Source organism: Labrus bergylta, chromosome 3, assembly GCF_963930695.1.
Source record: "Labrus bergylta chromosome 3, fLabBer1.1, whole genome shotgun sequence".
Classification (NCBI taxonomy): Eukaryota; Metazoa; Chordata; class Actinopteri; order Labriformes; family Labridae; genus Labrus; species Labrus bergylta.
Genome location: NC_089197.1, coordinates 22,387,407 through 22,403,766, shown reverse-complemented (window position 1 = coordinate 22,403,766; position 16,360 = coordinate 22,387,407). Strand labels below are relative to the sequence as shown.

Genomic DNA, 16,360 nt, shown 5'->3' with positions numbered 1-16,360 from the left:
TTTCTTTAATTATTATAGTATTTCTATAACCGACTAAAGGCAACTTGACACAAGCTAGGCTGCTTTCCTCAGTTGTACTGTGTTTCACTGTTCTCTGCTTTTAAAGAAACTTAATCCACAAAGTCTGACAGGTGTATGAATGAAAGTGTTAGCACTTCAGTACATGCATTACACAAGATGCATGGTGGTCCAAATTTAAAGAGACAAAAAACTGTCAAATTAAAACAACAATCAATAAAAACAAGGGAAAGCAAGATGGAAGTGTCTGGTGATGCCTTACTCTGCAGAAACAATGTTCACTTCCTGAAACCTTTTGAAATGTAAATGCAGATTTTTGTGCTTTTAAGAGGGTTAAATGATTTTGAAAATTACCTTCGTGTCTCGACACAGCCGACTAAACCAAAATACAGCCTTTAGTAGACTAGCAGGTTTTATCCAATTTTTAAACAATTTGGAGAAAAAGTAAAAAAAAAAAAAAAAAAAAAAGACACCCTTAAGACCTGAAACCATTTTGAAAGTCCTGCAGTAACGGACTTGAAAGTCAAAATTTATTTCAATCCAACTAATGGTCAATGGTAGGTATTTTGCTACAATGCAGGCTTCAGTTTGACATTTAAGGAAGTTCAACTAGTTGTTACAAAATACAACATCAAAACAAAGTATGACTTTCAAATACACACGAGTCCTATGTCATCAACTTCCTCAGAGAAACATCAAACCAAGTGATGATCCCTTGCACTTTGAGTGCCATAAAACACCAAATAAAACATATTACACAAGGAAACTGAGTGTGATACTCCGCTATTGAAAAAAAAAATTCAACACTCAATAAGAGGAGACATCAAATGAAAACGTATTGTTACAAAGACATAGCGCTGTACAATATCTTGCTAAAGAGAAGTAAAACATGTGCAGGAGGTTGTTTGAATGTAACAGCAGAACTGTCAGGAAAAACCTACACTGAGGTCAACACGTCTATACAAAATAAAAACATACCACCTAAAACTGTTGATATTCTAAAAATAAGTTCAGAAAAGTCTTCAAATTTTTCAGGTGCTTTAAAGTGGCAGGATTTGGTTTCAGTTAGTACTGCCGTGGCGTTCCTTTGTAGGGCTTAAATCCACCCACGTTGCCACCGCTGGGAATGGAGTTGTTGGTGATCTGTACAATACGGTTCAGCCCCGACGATGAATGACTGCAGAAAGAGAAACAAGTCACGGTGTTAAGACAGCTCAGAACAAGGCTGAAACTTTTCAGATGTTACACATTTTACATTTTTTTATACCTGGAAGGAGTCATCATGCTGCCCCTGGTGTCTCCCATTCTGCGGTTATCAGGGTAGCCCCTACCCTGGGAGCTCGAGCCACTGTGCCACTCCTTCCTCAGCCCCTGCTCCCTGCTGTGACGTTCCACCACCACCTGTCGACCAGAGCTGAAGGGCTGCAGAGACATGAGAGGTTTAGAGTCAGGAGCCACTCTTCCATGAATTGTAGTAATGTTTTGCTTATGTTACACAAACTGTATTACCATTTCATCAATTACCTGTAGTTGCTTAAACACATTCCCACCCCCAATGTCATCTTCAAACTGCTGGTTTTGTCAAACAGTTCAGAGTCCAAAATGTATTAAAATCAACATATTATCAAAAAGACTAGAATGATTACATCTTTGTACTTTTTATTTGATAAGATACTACTTAAGATTAGCAGTGTTTGCGTGTACTATATATACACACACATCCTATACCATAAGCTCTACTCAATGTGCCATTATGTTCATGTATTAATCACAATGCACTGAAAATGTGTGACATATTGTCTATTTGCAATAGTACCAGGAATGTCTTTTGAATATTCATAAAAAAAAAAAAAAACACACATTAAGGGCGCATTGGTTAGTGTGCGCGCCCCATTTATGGAGGCTATGGCCCTCAAAAGCTGGCAGCCCAGGTTCGAATCCGACCTGTGGCTCCTTTCCCGCATGTCATTCCCAACTCTCCCTACCTGATTTCCAATTACTTATACTGTATGTATGGACACATAACAAAATACACTAATCAAACACTGTCTCGCAGCATAAAACCTTAATTAAATACCACCAAGCTCTTTCTCGCATGCGCTCTCTCTCCCTCTACTCCGTGCTTTATGTTTGACTGAGAGCGGGCTCTCGATCAAAAAAAAAAAAAGAAAAACATCTGAACTGGTTCTGCATGTTATTCTCTCATGCAGCCTCAGCTTATAATATTCCGTACCCTATAGCTGTAAGAGCGTTTGCTTGTTTGAGAGCTGAATGTGTTTTAAAAGGAAGTACAATGCTTCTTTGGTCACTTTAAAATGTTTAAGAATCTCATGCACCTGTAGTTATTAAATATGTGTAATTTTGATGATAGGATTGCATTTGTTCAAGTGGTATATTTTCCCCCAAATATTAATTTCCATATCTGGATGTTCTTATAATTTTTAAGACTTAAAACTTGTGCCTTAGTTGGCTAGATGACACCAATTAGTTTTGTAAACTTGAAGCATGTCTTGGGGACATTGGGATATGGATGACCTAGATTAGCTCAAACCCTCACTCAGAAAGTAAACTGACCTGATCACTCATCACCATGGATCTTCCTCCATCTCGGTCATTAAAGCTGCTCCTTCCACGACCGCTAGAGGAGCTTCCCCTGAGTGAGGAGCTTCCCCTGAGTGAGGAGCCCCCCCTGAGTGAGGAGCCACCCCTGAGGGAGGAGCCTCCCCTGAGGGAGGAGCCACCCCTGAGTGAGGAGCCTCCCCTGAGGGAGGGGCCTGGACCGTCCCTGCCTGGTCTATCCGTACGCATGCGCATGGGTCCTCTGCTCAAGAAAGGTTGAAATACAAAATTAGCGGTCAATTAAAAAAAGCGGAAAAAAGTCAACTGACAATGCTTCTTCAGAATCTTCATGGTTTTTACCGTAGGTCTCCCTTGTTAGTGTTTATCCCACCATCATTCTTCCATCCGTGACCGCCATCCCTGGGTGAGCGGTTGTGTGACATTCCGGTCATCGTAGCTCTGGCTCCCATTTGGCGATCATGCATGGGCACAAGTCGTCTCTCATCTCTTTCCCTACGGTCAGTGTCCCGGAGTTCTGTGCGTGTTGGAGGTGGCGGCTCAGCTCTGCGAACTGTCTCAAAGTTCTTAGGGAAACGATCAAAGCCAGAGCCCTCTCTGTGTGGAGCAGGGCGGCTCTTCTTCACCTCTGGCTCACCATCAAACCGGCTACGTCTAAAGAGAATCAGAAACGAGATTATTAACATCACAAAAAATTAAAATTGTAAAAAAAAAAACAAACAAAAAAAAAAAAACAGCCACACAATGAGACCTGGGCCACACAACACAAGTACAGCTGACCAAAAAAATAATAATACAACAGAAAGTCTAAATCTTTGTCCACTGGATGACCCTGTAATCAGTCTTTTTGGTTACTTCAGAGCAGGCTCTCATTTACTACAGAGGGAGCGGTCTCTCAGCAGAGACTGTATGTTACATAGGAGCCCAAACAGACAAACCAGACCACAGGCATCTTTTCACACATTTCAGTCCTACATGCTTGGAGGGGGAGCAGTTGTCTGTTGCAATCTGCAACATACCGCTAGGTGCCACTATTGACTAAATCCCACACACTGATCTTTCTGGGGATTGAGACACTTTAAATATGAAGTTAATAAAAATTCACTACTAAATGGATAATTTTGCCTCCTTACCCAACAAAAGGCTGAGCCTTTTTCAAAACCATCACTTATGAGCCACACATTTTGTGGATGTTACCAATAATATAAAGAAAGGCTCTGTTCTTTTCAGTTGTTGATGTAGATCTTGAGACAGTGAGCTTTCCATGAGTAAGGACAAAAACAGGGTTCAATTTGTTTCAGTTTGATATGCCCCGTAGATTGACAAGTAATGTCTGCACATCTAACAATATCTTCGGTTATTTAAATAAAAAACAGCTACCAGGAGACGGAGGAATCAGGCAGGTCATTGTGAGACATGAAAAGTAAAGGAGCCCTAGTCCCTTGAGAGAAAAAAAAATAAAAAAAACTTACCATAGAGCATCAAGTGCCCCGAAACTAAAGTAACTAAAGTAATTAGGCCATCTCTCATGCTATACTACTATAACATGTCAAATGTCTATGAAATGGGCCCCTATAATAATGAAACAGTTATACCTGTCGTATGTGTTGGGCTGCTCTGTGGAGGCCTCTGGAAAGCGACCTCTCTCTCTTGGATTGAAGTTTGAAAAACGGTTCTGCTGCCGGTTGAAGTTTGAGCCTTGGTTTAAACGGACATCAGAATCCGACTGCATTTTCTTGTTGCTGTTCCAGTAAGGTTCGTCTCTCCGACTGAAACATCAAAAACAAACATCACTAATCATGAGCTCAGACAGCACATTTATTAAATATGGATACATGTTAGATCAGGGATGTGATTGACATTGGAGAAAGCAGGACAAATCTTGATAAATGGATCACACTTCATAAACACCGCTTCCTCTGTTGTGTCATTGGCTGGTAGTCTAAAGCCTATAGCACTTTGACGTGCACAGCCAGAAAATAAAACACCAACAGTTAACATGATTCACCACAAAATCATGATTCAAGATTTGGTGAACAGGTAAGAAAAGGCTATGAGAGTTCTCCTGAGATTTTTTTTTTCTAAGTCCAAACATTTCTTTGCACACAATCTTAACATTTTTTTCTGCATCAGTCTTTGCCTTTTCTGCACCATTTTTAAAACTATAATCTAGTCTTTTATATCTTTTAAAAGTTCATTAGCAATTTTTACACAACAGTGCACGCAAATAACTCTTTACGTCCACATGATTATTAAGTATCCAAATTAATGCACTACTTAGCACTTTTTTTTTTGTTGAGTCACCCAAACAACATGACTCCCATTCTAAAAGTTTCACTCACAGTCCCTCACAGCAGGTGAGCTTCCATGAGAAGGTTATTGATTAAGCAATCATTGACATTAAGGACAGGCGTAACAATGCAAGTCTCTCTCTGATCACCTCCGATGAGTTTGGCCATAATTAGACCTCTGCCAAACTACTGAGGGAAAAAAACATAATAGTGTATATACCCATGGTCCACTTCCCGGCCTCTTTTGAGGTTGTTTCTCTTTTCTTGCTCACACCGGAGCTGCTCCTGCTGCCGCCGCAGCTCCTCACGTTCACGGGCCATGCGCTCTGCCTCTTTGCGCCGTTCCTGAAAGAGGCAGTAATGCAAAGCGCTAATTAACATTAATTACTAAGAGAATAGAAATTTGCAAAAAAGTCACAAGCAATTGCATAATGACGGCGTAGGAAGCTTTGGAGCCTTGCACAAACATACTGGATGCATTTTCTTTAAAAGAGTTAAAAATAACAAGCAATGTTTTTTTCCTTTTCTTTCTCTCTACAGTATTCATTTCTTTCAATTCAGATATCTTGGGTAACAAATTTAAGACAAAATCATGAATCATCCCTGAGATGGGCTGAAGTCCTGAGGGCAGAGATGAGTTTATCTAAGATTACGTGCATTTGTGTTCAACTTTACCTGCTCGATGCGGATTCTCTCCCTCTCAAGTCTTTCCCTTTCCAAGCGCTCTCTTTCCAGTTTTTGTCTTTCCATCTCCAGTCTCTGACGCTCACGGAGCAGATTCTCCCGTTCTTCACGCTCTCGCAAAAGTCGAATACGTTCACGCTCCCGACGTTCTCGCTCAGCAATTTCACGACGCCTGAAAAATAAAAAAACATCCCCCGACATAAAACTTTAGGACAACAAAACAATAACAGCATCATAAATGTTAATGTACAAAGTGTGTGTGTGTGTGAACTGTGTGCTGTTGAAAACTACCTGCGCAACTCTACACCTCGGCGGACACGCTCCACTCGAGCCATTCGTTCACGCATCCTCTGCTCCTTCATCTTCTCAAAAGGCAAGATGTCTTCCCCTTTGTTTATGAAAGGCCGCTGTCTCTCTTTCATCATCTCAAACTGGTCATGGAAACAAAAACTAGTTTAAAAATGAAGCTCGAAGATGCAAAATGTTAAGAGTAAATACTTAAGAGGTCTGCAGTATCAGCAGTTGTTTACCTCTTCTGGAGGAATCAACCATTTGGGCCTCCTTTGAACATGCATGTTGACAAAAGGCTGAAAAAATAAAGTTACAGAATTTCAATATAAATCCTGAAGTAAAAACATTTAACTTGTGCTTTTAAATGATAATTAATAGAATTCAAATACAACTTGGGGTCTTACTTTTTCAAAATACCTTCCTCTTCTGAAAGGTCTCATTTTGCCAAAATTGTTATCTCCTTTAGCCGGATGGGTCATCATCATCTTGCCTGGGCTCTTTGTCCCTACAGGAAAATTCAAAACATTCATTTTGATTGATGAAGTTAAATAGATCCTCCAAACTAGTAATGAGACAGAGAGTAAAAAAAAACCTACTCGCATGCTTTCTGTCATCTTTCTTCGAACAATCTGGCCCTGAGTTAGATGAAACGGAATCAGATTTCCCACTTTTGGCGTCCTGCTTCTTGGATAAATCTTTGTCCTTTTCTGAGAGTTTATCCAATTTCTTTTCTTCTTTTTTGGAAGACGTCTGTGCTCTACACATAAGAAACAGACGTTAGATTCATTTTCCAATCAGCAAAGGGTTCCGGTTTTCAACAACCTCTGTCACTCACTTGTTAGTCAACTTTAACCCTGTGGAACTGCGCTTATCGCTGGATTTGTCCTCTGCTTCATTCTTTGCACTGTCTTTCTTGAAAGGATCATTTTTGGCCTGAAAAACAGGAGCAGTGATTTTTTTATTAAACCTACATTTAATTAAGAACTATAATGACTTGACATCTGCAACAATACGTACCCTTTCAACAAAGATCTGCTGTCCATGGAGCTCCGTGCAATCCAGGTGACTGACACAGCGAGTCACCTCCGTACTGGAAGACATCGTCACAAGGCCGTAACACTTTGAACCTGGACTGCGCGCATTTGTCACTACCTTGGCGCTTAAAACCTGTTGGGAAACATTTTTAAAAAAATCTTCCAACACTGTAACATCGCAGAATTTCAAAACTAATCCCTTAAAATCTGATTCTTGTTTACCTTCCCGTATTTTCCAAACAGGTTCTTGAGATCAGCTGCTTTGGTGTTTGAAGACAAGCCGCTCACCCATATGTTACGAGAAGAGCTGCTGTTGCTGCTACTGTTGGCGACTCCTGAAGAGGACCATTTTCCAAATTGCATTTAACAGCCAGCGGGAACACAAAATAATGCAGCGAGCTGAATAAAATGAAAAGGTGTTCCCCTTGGTTTTGTACTTCACACATTTGGACACATCAGTTCTTACCCATATCGTCTTTTGCAGGTTTTCCATCTCTGTCTCTTGAGGAGCTACAAAGAAAGTGTTGCAACAAAAGACATGGGAAATAAGTGAAGGTAAATTAAACACTTGTGCTAACTGACAGGATTACATTTAGTGGAATAAAAAAAAAAAAAAAAAAAAAGTCAGCCAAAAAAAAGAAAACAATCCTGACGGCAAGGCGCAGATCTGAACCAATGTCTCAAAGGCTTCATTGCTTTTCCAGTGGTGAGATGGGTCAAGTTGTCAGCCAATTTATTCCCTGGACCAATGAAATCTTCAGAGGTTTGTTCAGCTTCACAGCGAATTTGGCCAAAAAGGAAAAAAAAAAAAACTGCCATCTGGGGTACTATTGCTCTTTTACAATGCCTTGATAGAAACTGGAAAGGCTTTACAATTGCTGGAAAGGCCAAAGTAACAAAATAAGAGGTGTTTTCTCAGCTCCTGGTTAATTTCACAATTTAACCAACTTCAGAAAAACAAATCAAAGTAGTAAATGGCAGGATTAGGTACATCATTGAATATTTCCCTTATGGCAAAAAAAAATCTTGAGGCTACCCACAATGCTGGTTCTTAGTGAGCTGGACTTTGTAGTAGTATCAAAGAACTGACATAGAAAGACAAACCTCTTTGCTTGACCTGATGCCCCAGTAGTGGAGGGGCCTTTCTTCCCAGAATCCTTTTCTTTATCTCCCGTTTCAGCTTTCTTCAAGGCCTCTCTGCTGTCTTTCTTCATGGACTCGCCCCTGGATCCGTCATCCCTCTTACCATCTTTGTGGCCCTCCATCTCTTCCACCTTCAGGTCATCATCATCAGGGCCCGTATCAGCAGAGACCTCTGGCTCATCAGTGCCCTTCTCGGCATCTGAATCTGGAAGTTTCACATGTTTACCTGTTTCCAGGAGATCGTCACCATCAACATCTAGGGTGATGGCATCTTCATTTTGGATGGAGACGGAGAGGTGATCATCCTCAGCATCTTTAGAGGAACTCATGGCTTCAGCATCCATCTCAGCCAGCTCGTTCTCCGGCTCGGTGTCCCCCTCTGGCTCAGCCTCTCCCTCTGGCTCAGCCTCCCCATCCATCTCTGGGTCAGCATCCTCATCTGCATCAACCTCTGGCTCTGGCTCAGGCTCTGGCTCAGGCTCTGAATCAGCCTCAGCCACCACAGCCTCTGACTCTGGTTCAGCCTCTGCCACAACCTCAGCCTCAGGCTCAGGCTGAGCAAGGCTGTCCTCACAGGGTGCAGGCTTAGAATTTTCACGAGTACCATCATCTGTATCAGTTACATCTGAGGGATTTAATAAGGATAAACATGGCAAAACACAACTTTTAACATTGACATGGCTTGACCTATAAAGTAGAATAGAAAGCACATTTAGTGTTAATGGTCATCAAGGGCGTTGACACCACAGGAAGACACAAACACACAATCTTCGGTGAAAATGTAGTCAGTGCTCTTCATTTCTTGAAACATGCTATAGTTCTTGAGGTATAATCATATTGAGCGTGCAACTCCTGATTCTTCCAGCAATGGGTGGCAGTTCTTCAGATGGTTAAGTTTCATCAACATTCATATGGGAAAAATCATCTGATCAGTTCATCCTTGTGTTTTCCATTCAGTCCTCAGCTGCTCAGTGTGCAGAATGTCCTCTGAGTTTTAGGAAATCTTCATTATCATCCCATATTTCTTGAAAACCTAACGTCTTTATTGGCAGAAGTCAGAACACTAGTCATCATGAAATCCAACTTGCTGTTATTTGTCCAGTCAACTGCACATGACTGCAAAAAAAAAAAAGTGTGCGCCCTTGGTCACAGAAGCTTGTCCTCAAAAGCTTGTCCTTGCCAGTCTCTGGCAGATCTCTTCACACATCATGCTAGGGTTGCAGATAGCGGCGGAGATGTGTGCGGTTTGGATAGATGTCTTTGCCACTTGCCTCTTGACACAAGGCCTCCGCATTTCTACAAGTAGTTTTGAGGAGTCCAGCTGTCTTTGAGCTTCCCAAATCCAAACCTCAATCACAGGCAGTCTCACACGAGATGATTCCCTTTTTCAGTGATAAAGGGTCAAGTGCTTAGACCAGCACAGTGCACTAGCCTGTCCACAATTGTTGTCAATCAAATTTCAACAGGGAAGCAAAATGATCCTCAAGTTCTGTTAAGTGTTGCTCTTTCTGATTCAACGGACAAAATAAATTGTCTGATGGTTTGGGAGTCTTCAGTCTTTGTTTCCCTGATGAACATGGGACGATGGGTGCCAGAGGCGACAGATATCCAGTGAAGCAAATCGAACTTTCCTTTAAATATTTTGGGTTATCCAAGGATTTTTGAAAATCAGAATCAGGGCAACCCATGTCCGATGATTCATGTGTGCACCAATAACAAAAACGGTGTCTTTCTTCAGACATTTCTTCATTAAGCATATCCTTGGTTCTCCCCTTAGCACACTGTGACCTAGATACTGCAGTAGCTATCAAACGCATACATTACAACTAGCTGTAGGGTACACGCACAACCATATGTGTTGGCTGTAAAAACACACAAACAACAACACATAACAACAAAAATATAATGTTAGCATTGGACACTAGTGGCCCAGTACACGTACCTTTTTCTGATTCATTGTCTTCAGTTTCCTGAAATAAAAAACAATCAAATGAGCTGCCAGAAGTTCAAAGCCATATGCACAGAAACAAAAAATACAACTGTGTACTGAAGTAGTTTGCTCTTAATTACAAGTTTTAGCACTTGGTAAAAGTAACTTTCAGGCATATCAAGTCTAGGTTCAATGGTTAGTATTTTAATTATTACATTTTGTTTTACAAGTAGCTGACTGTTTGTTTTTAAATCAAAAGATACCTGTGTGGCTTCCCCTGCCTCAGTCTAGAGCTGGGTAATATGGACCAAGCCTCATATCTCGATATAGTTTAGCTGAATAGCGATACTCGATAGATATCGATATGTATTTTATTAACAGTCAGCTGCACAATGTCAACATGTACTTTAAAAATAAACTACCTGTATATGAAATTACAAGTTAATGTGTTCCTTAAATACAATAAAATAAAAAAATATAAAAGAAGGCCCTTTTCTGTATAACAAAATAAACAACTGTGTTTTGTTATACTTTTTTTTTTCTTTTTTTTTTAGTTTGGCTCAGAGAGTGACAGACTGTGAGGTGAGAAGTAGGTCATATCGATATTAATGATATCTTCTTACCATATATCTAGTTTAAAAATATACCAATATAAAACTATATAAATATATCGCCCAGCCCTACCTCAGTCACCTTGGAAAACGAATCTTCCTCCCCTGGGACATCGGCATCTGAATCCACTCTTTTTCCTAAAAGTTGAAAAAAAAAGAAATAGAAATGAAAAAAAAAAAAAGGGATTCTAAGCCACCATTTAATAATTTCACTCAAAGGAAGAATTACCTTTAGCTTTTCCACCTTTACGGGTTGTTGTGTCTGGTGAAGACTCAGCTTGAATGTTTTCTGGGTCACCGTCTTCATCCTCAATGGCCTTAAAACAGATTCGACATTTAATTTAAGTCAGACATCAACATATTTGTTGATTTACAGATCTTCAAGAGGGCAGTGCAACAAGCTTCGTTTTTAAATGAATACAAAGCAACATCAGGGACAGAATCACAAACAAATGTGACGGAGAAATGTGTCATGTTAACCTTGCTTAATTGTTAAATGAGCTACTTCTGTTACCATCTGTAACGAAATCATTTTCCAAACACAATGTACTGTCCTGTATACTTTTATTTTCTTGGTTTATTTGACAGGAGCAGGTGCAGTATACATGGACAACTCAACACAATCTTGATCCAATGCACTGCACCACTAATGCTTTACAGTGTAAATTATATCATAATTTAACAATGTAAATGCGTGTTAAATACATAAATTACTCATGAACGTGTGCATGCACATACGATAAGAGAACATTACAGCACCATAAAGCGTCCCCAGGTTAATATCTATAGAAACCTATAAATCATTATGATACTAAACACTCTGTATCATCAGCATCGACAACTGGAAACACCCGCATAATTCAATTAAAAGGTGCATTAACTTGGTCTTACACACAGTTAACAACACAGATAAATCACACGTAGTTCTAAATAACACTTGATGTCAACATTATGCGCAGTCTGTTACAGTCCAGTATTCATTAACACAAAGCTCAGTCAACAACATTTCACCTGTTGTCGACACTAGCGACTAGCAGGTTACTCTGGCTGCTGTTATACACCGAAAGACCAGAGAGAGTCGGTGGACATCTCAATTGTTTTGCCCTCGTTTATCTTGTGCAGCTCATGTTCAGCAGTATTGTCACAGCTAACATTAGCATCGGCTAATCGGCGTTACAAAACTCGCCTTCACTCCTTCACGCACGTGTTCTGCTTGGTTGCTTGGTTACCTGTTTCAACCTCGATATGAGGACGCTCTTTACACCGGTGGTGTCCAAACTCCTTCGCTTTAGCTCGGATTTGAGATCGACAACTCTTAATTCTGATATGTTTTTGGACTCGATGGAAATGGCACCCGTCGCCATTTTATCTCAAGATTACTGTGGGACTTGCGCGCGCAGAGGGTTTATCACCTTCTTCTTCGTTTGTTTTGAAATGCTGCCATTAAATGCTGCAACGCCACCCGATGGTGCGGGGGAACCAGTGAAGGAATCAATTAATAACCAATGAAACATAAACCAAAAAACGTCCTTTTCTAAGTCTCTCACCATTCACCCTGTAAATGTTTTCCATACTTCAAAAATAGACTACACAGTGAAGCCCTTTTTATAAAGTTAAAACAGACTGAACTATATTATATGGTGTTTTTTGGTATTTGTTGTTCAGGTCTCCCTTTATCCAAAAGTATCTATTTAAATCCAGTACAGTTTCTAAAGCAGTTAGTTAAAGGTTTTCCACTAAAATGGTATATTGCTTGATTTTATTCGAGTGCTACGCCTGATAGATCGAGAGGCTTTCTTTGTAGTCTGCGATCAGTTTTTCTTTTCAAAAAGCACTTACACTTGGCCTTGTTATTTACAATGTACATTGTAATGTGCATCAACGTAACTCACAGTGTACATTTCAAAGCAGACTCTCCTCAAGCTCATATGTTAGAGCCAACTTGCCTGGTTCTGCTTGAGGTTTCTGTCTGTTACAATAAATGTTTTCCTTGCCACTATAACTTTGCTGAAGTGCTGTGCTCACGGTGGATTAATGTTGGCTCTTTGTAACATTACAATTAGTAAGGTCTTTTCATCTGCTTGATCTCAAGTTTATTGAGATAACATTTGTATTGGCGCTTTACAAATAAAGATGGATTGTGTAGGAGCCAAGTTACATTCATACATGTTTACGTAAATAAATAAGCAGTGACATTTTGAGTTGAAAGTTCATCTTTATTTTAGGGATTTCATTGTATAAGTTAAGATTTAGAGTTATTTGATTTAATTCATGTGGATTTTCTGTAAAGTTAAAAGCAGTATGGTATTGCTGTTAGAGCATAGAGGTAGGTTACCGTCACGTTAAGAGAGAGAGAGCTCTTTAGTGCTGTGGGAGTGTTCGACTGGTTTCAGGCAGTTGAGGATCAATTAAGTTTCTTTAGATTGATTGAGTGATTGACTTGTAAACAGATGTTGCTTCACACACTGTTTTTTTTGTTGCTTTCCTTCATCTTAAAGAAATCCAAGGTCTTTATCTAGTCAAATCCAAACCATTCAATTACCACACCAGCACATCATTTTTTTTTAGTAACACAAACTTGTGTGCTACGTAAGAACCTGCAACAGTAGTTTTTTTTTTTTTTGCTCCTATTCTACAGTCCTCTCTATAGCTGTTTTGGCAGTCCTCCTTTAAAAAAGACTTTTTAATATGGTGTCCTTTATATGCTGCTGATCAAAATGCTGTTGGGCCAGATGTTTCTGTTGTGATGGATCTTTAATTTTGTCCACACAGACACTTCTGTAAACACAACTCTTTCCTTATAAAACTTCATCATATGCATTTGTATAAACTAAACCTCTTGTGTTAATAATTTTCATTTTTGACTTAGATGTTCGATTTAAGCACAGTTATTTCTGCTTATGCATATTCTTTTTATGTGATTGATTTACAGCCTTTAACCATTTAGTGTCTATCCCTCACATCTCAGCAAATAATTTGTCGGAATCTGGATTAGTATTTTCTTTATTTGTTAATATATTTTTTTAACAAGGACACATACAATGAACATTGCTTGCATGTAAACTACAAAGTAGATGCCATGCAAACTGGTTTCTAGCCAGAGCTAGTTTGCAACCCCTGTCCCTGATTTTAGGATCAAAAAGTATGAGACTTCAAGAAATACAGATAGAGTGATATACAAATACAGACATTATAATGCATTACAAATAAGAAACTAAAATAAGGACTATAAGAGGAAGTACAGCCAATGCTTAAGCACTCGAGAAGCAGTGAGGACTGAATGTAGGTGCTCTACAGTCCACCTGATGTAGCCCTCCTTCTGATTTCACTGTTTGGTTTGTTTATCAGCTGACAAATTGTTTTTGGAGCAAGGTTGTTTATGCACTTAAAAATCTGATTTTTAAAAGAGAATTTTACAAAATTACAAAAACTTAGTAGTATTGTGTTTCTTTAAAATGAGGCAGTGGTGCCATCTAACCAACTAAACCTAACTGGTCCATTGTTTTCAGTAGGCTAGTTGATGATCTTATGGGTGTAATTGTAGTTTGTTTTGCCTGGCCACAAACAAATATGATAAATGAGAAAAAAAAACTTGACATGCATAAACTTCTGTGCTGCTTTTAGAGGTATACATTGTTATAATTAAGAGTGATTCACACTTGATAGGATTGTTTATGCTTCTTTCCTCTGTCATGATGCTTTTGATGTCTTGTGTGAAGCACTTTGAATTGCCTTGTTGTTGAAATGTGTTATATAAATAAACTTGCCTTGCCTTGCTTTCTTTTTTGAAACTGTTTATTTTGTAAGGAATGTTAAAACTGTGACTAAACGTGCCTTGCCCATCATTTGCCTTATTTTGTTGCCATTTGATTATTAATAAGAATAGGCTCCACTGAATTAATCAAGTGTTGCATTAATCATAAATCATCATACAGAAAATTCTTACACCCACAAACATATAGAGAATCGTATGGTGTTTGTTTTTTTTGCGTTCCCACCTTAATATTTATTTACAGTCCCTATGGTTTCCACGAGTAAATAAAAAAAAAAAACACTAGAGAGTGCTCTAGTACTTTCGATAGATGTATAGAAAAGTGATACCTAGAATGATGTAATGAAGCATTTGCGGTTAGAAAAAATAAAATTTCCCCTGAGAGGAAGGATAAATATGTTTTACTCAATATGGCAGCCATTTATAGACTACTATAACAAAAACAACCCCAGGAAAAAAGAATAATTTAGTAAAATCCAGAACACTAGACATCCTCCAAGTTGTATTATTATTACTATTTAAATCGTTTTATCTTATTATTTTGGTATTATATTTGTTTTTTACTTATGTTTTTTTATATCTTATCTTTTTATTTATCTATTTAGTTTTTTGTGTTGGTCTGAGGTATGATTTTTTTTTTTAATCTGTATTTGAAAAAAAGAAAAAAAAAACAATAAAGAGAAGTTGAAAAAAAGAAAAGAAAAGTGATACCTAAAACAATATTTAATGTACAAAGGCATGAGCAGAGCTTCTCATGGTCCCCTATCGAAACCAAACAGGACGATAAGCGGGTGTCCTCTTGTCCTATCAATATTTATTTTCCAACACACTGCTTCGGAAATGTAAAAGTGATTCAGTGAAGTGTCGTAAAGTGTCGTAAAATATGTCATAGCTTGAAGCGATTTGGCGCCCTCGCGCGGCGATGAAAGCCACTACTGTGTTGCAAGCAGCGAAGAGACGACCTGCTGGGTAAACAAGAGTGGATGCCTCGAAAGGCAGGAATGGCACCTTCGTCGAGGGATAATAGTGAGACACTTTTATCTTGACAAATAGAAACACAACGGAGAGGTCGCACTGCCTTATTGTGACTCGATAGGGTTAATTTGCGAGTCAAAATGGCTGAGTGTAACCCGGCGTTTGATGAGTGAAGTGGAGCTAGTCTTTATGTTAGCTTAGCTCGTAGCCATCCTGGGCCCGCTTGCCCTCGATTTTGCTTCTCGGATCAGCTCGGGACTGTGTTGTCAGTTTCACAATCCCAGCAGCTAACGCACTCTGGTTGCGTTTTCTTTTTTTTTTTCCAGGCCTGCCTAGTTGCAGTAAGGCTTAACATTAAGAGAACAGCCCCGTTTTCCATGCTCGACATCATTTCCCCAAAAAGGATTCAAACCTCATATGTTACGAAAAGGACGGTGACACATTTGGAAATAAGGACTTAGACGCAGGTACGTTTTGTCTTTGTTGTCTTCCGTCTGTAGTATGTGTCAGGCTAGGTGGCTAGCTATCCCCCTTTTTTTTAATTTTTAAATAAATTAAAACAAGTTGTATACAATTTCGAGGCATAGTTAAGCCTTTCAGATGCCCATTAATACGAGTTTCTCTGGCCTTGGTCACTTTAGCTGCGTTTGTGGGACCGAGGCTGACAGCAGTCGAGCTTTTTGTAATTGCTAATCGTTGTTGAAAAGTGTGCTTAGACTCAGCTTCAGACTCGATACTGTCAAGCATTATAAACCCCGAAATCTTTGTTTTTGTATGCACAGTCAGACTGCTTGATAGTCGTTTCACGGACAGAAAACACAGGGGTGGTGGTGGGGGGGGGGAGGTATCGTTAGCAGCAGCTCAGCAGTCCTGCTTCAGTCGCACATCTAGGATGGGTTTAATGTTGTCATTATTGTTACTGCATATTTCCTGTCACTGTTTCTTATGGAAGTTTCTGCTGTGTCTTATACGTATAGTGTTTGTTCCTCTTAATGAGATATCTCCCCCCCCCATTATTCCATTATTCTACCATG

The 16,360-nt window shown here is 39.4% G+C and overlaps 2 protein-coding genes across 8 annotated transcripts in view; one reads left to right on the top strand and one right to left on the bottom strand.

The window, feature by feature from the left end:
• Positions 1 to 506: 506 nt before the first annotated feature.
• On the bottom strand, positions 507 to 11,971 carry sltm (SAFB-like, transcription modulator). Of its 4 annotated transcripts, none has more exons than XM_065952972.1 (20): positions 11,809 to 11,971; positions 10,809 to 10,896; positions 10,653 to 10,717; positions 9,981 to 10,008; positions 8,000 to 8,663; positions 7,362 to 7,405; positions 7,118 to 7,230; positions 6,879 to 7,028; positions 6,697 to 6,794; positions 6,458 to 6,618; positions 6,266 to 6,369; positions 6,101 to 6,157; positions 5,862 to 6,001; positions 5,562 to 5,742; positions 5,107 to 5,231; positions 4,191 to 4,364; positions 2,938 to 3,249; positions 2,593 to 2,839; positions 1,286 to 1,440; positions 507 to 1,195 (listed from the first exon to the last, which is right to left on the bottom strand). In XM_065952972.1, exons 1-20 carry the CDS (start codon positions 11,941 to 11,943, stop codon positions 1,084 to 1,086), a joined length of 3,153 nt encoding a protein of 1,050 aa, XP_065809044.1. In that variant the 5' UTR covers positions 11,944 to 11,971; the 3' UTR covers positions 507 to 1,083. The 4 variants fall into 4 exon arrangements, with proteins under 4 accessions (XP_065809044.1, XP_065809045.1, XP_065809046.1 ...); XM_065952973.1 differs by having other exon boundaries at positions 6,266 to 6,366; XM_065952974.1 differs by having other exon boundaries at positions 10,662 to 10,717.
• Positions 11,972 to 15,274: 3,303 nt separating this feature from the next.
• The window catches only part of rnf111 (ring finger protein 111), a 29,153-nt gene continuing 28,067 nt past the window's right edge, over positions 15,275 to 16,360 (top strand). For 2 of the 4 annotated variants that reach the window (XM_020626079.3, XM_020626069.3), the window contains exon 1: positions 15,288 to 15,793. The gene's annotated coding sequence lies outside the window, so the exon portion shown is untranslated. Of the gene's footprint in view, positions 15,794 to 16,360 lie in introns of all 4 variants that reach the window. The other 2 variants (XM_020626074.3, XM_029275363.2) reach the window with 2 other exon arrangements.

Bases quoted from the DNA above. Each gene is read 5' to 3' on its own strand.
- sltm (XM_065952972.1), bottom strand. From the start codon at position 11,943: ATGGCGACGGGTGCCATTTCCATCGAGTCCAAAAACATATCAGAATTA. The intron at 7,029-7,117 runs GTAAACAAGAAT...GTTTCCCAACAG, and splicing joins TGTTTGGAAAATACGGGAAG to GTTTTAAGCGCCAAGGTAGT. The intron at 5,743-5,861 runs GTAGTTTTCAAC...TTTATTTTTCAG, and splicing joins CGAGGTGTAGAGTTGCGCAG to GCGTCGTGAAATTGCTGAGC.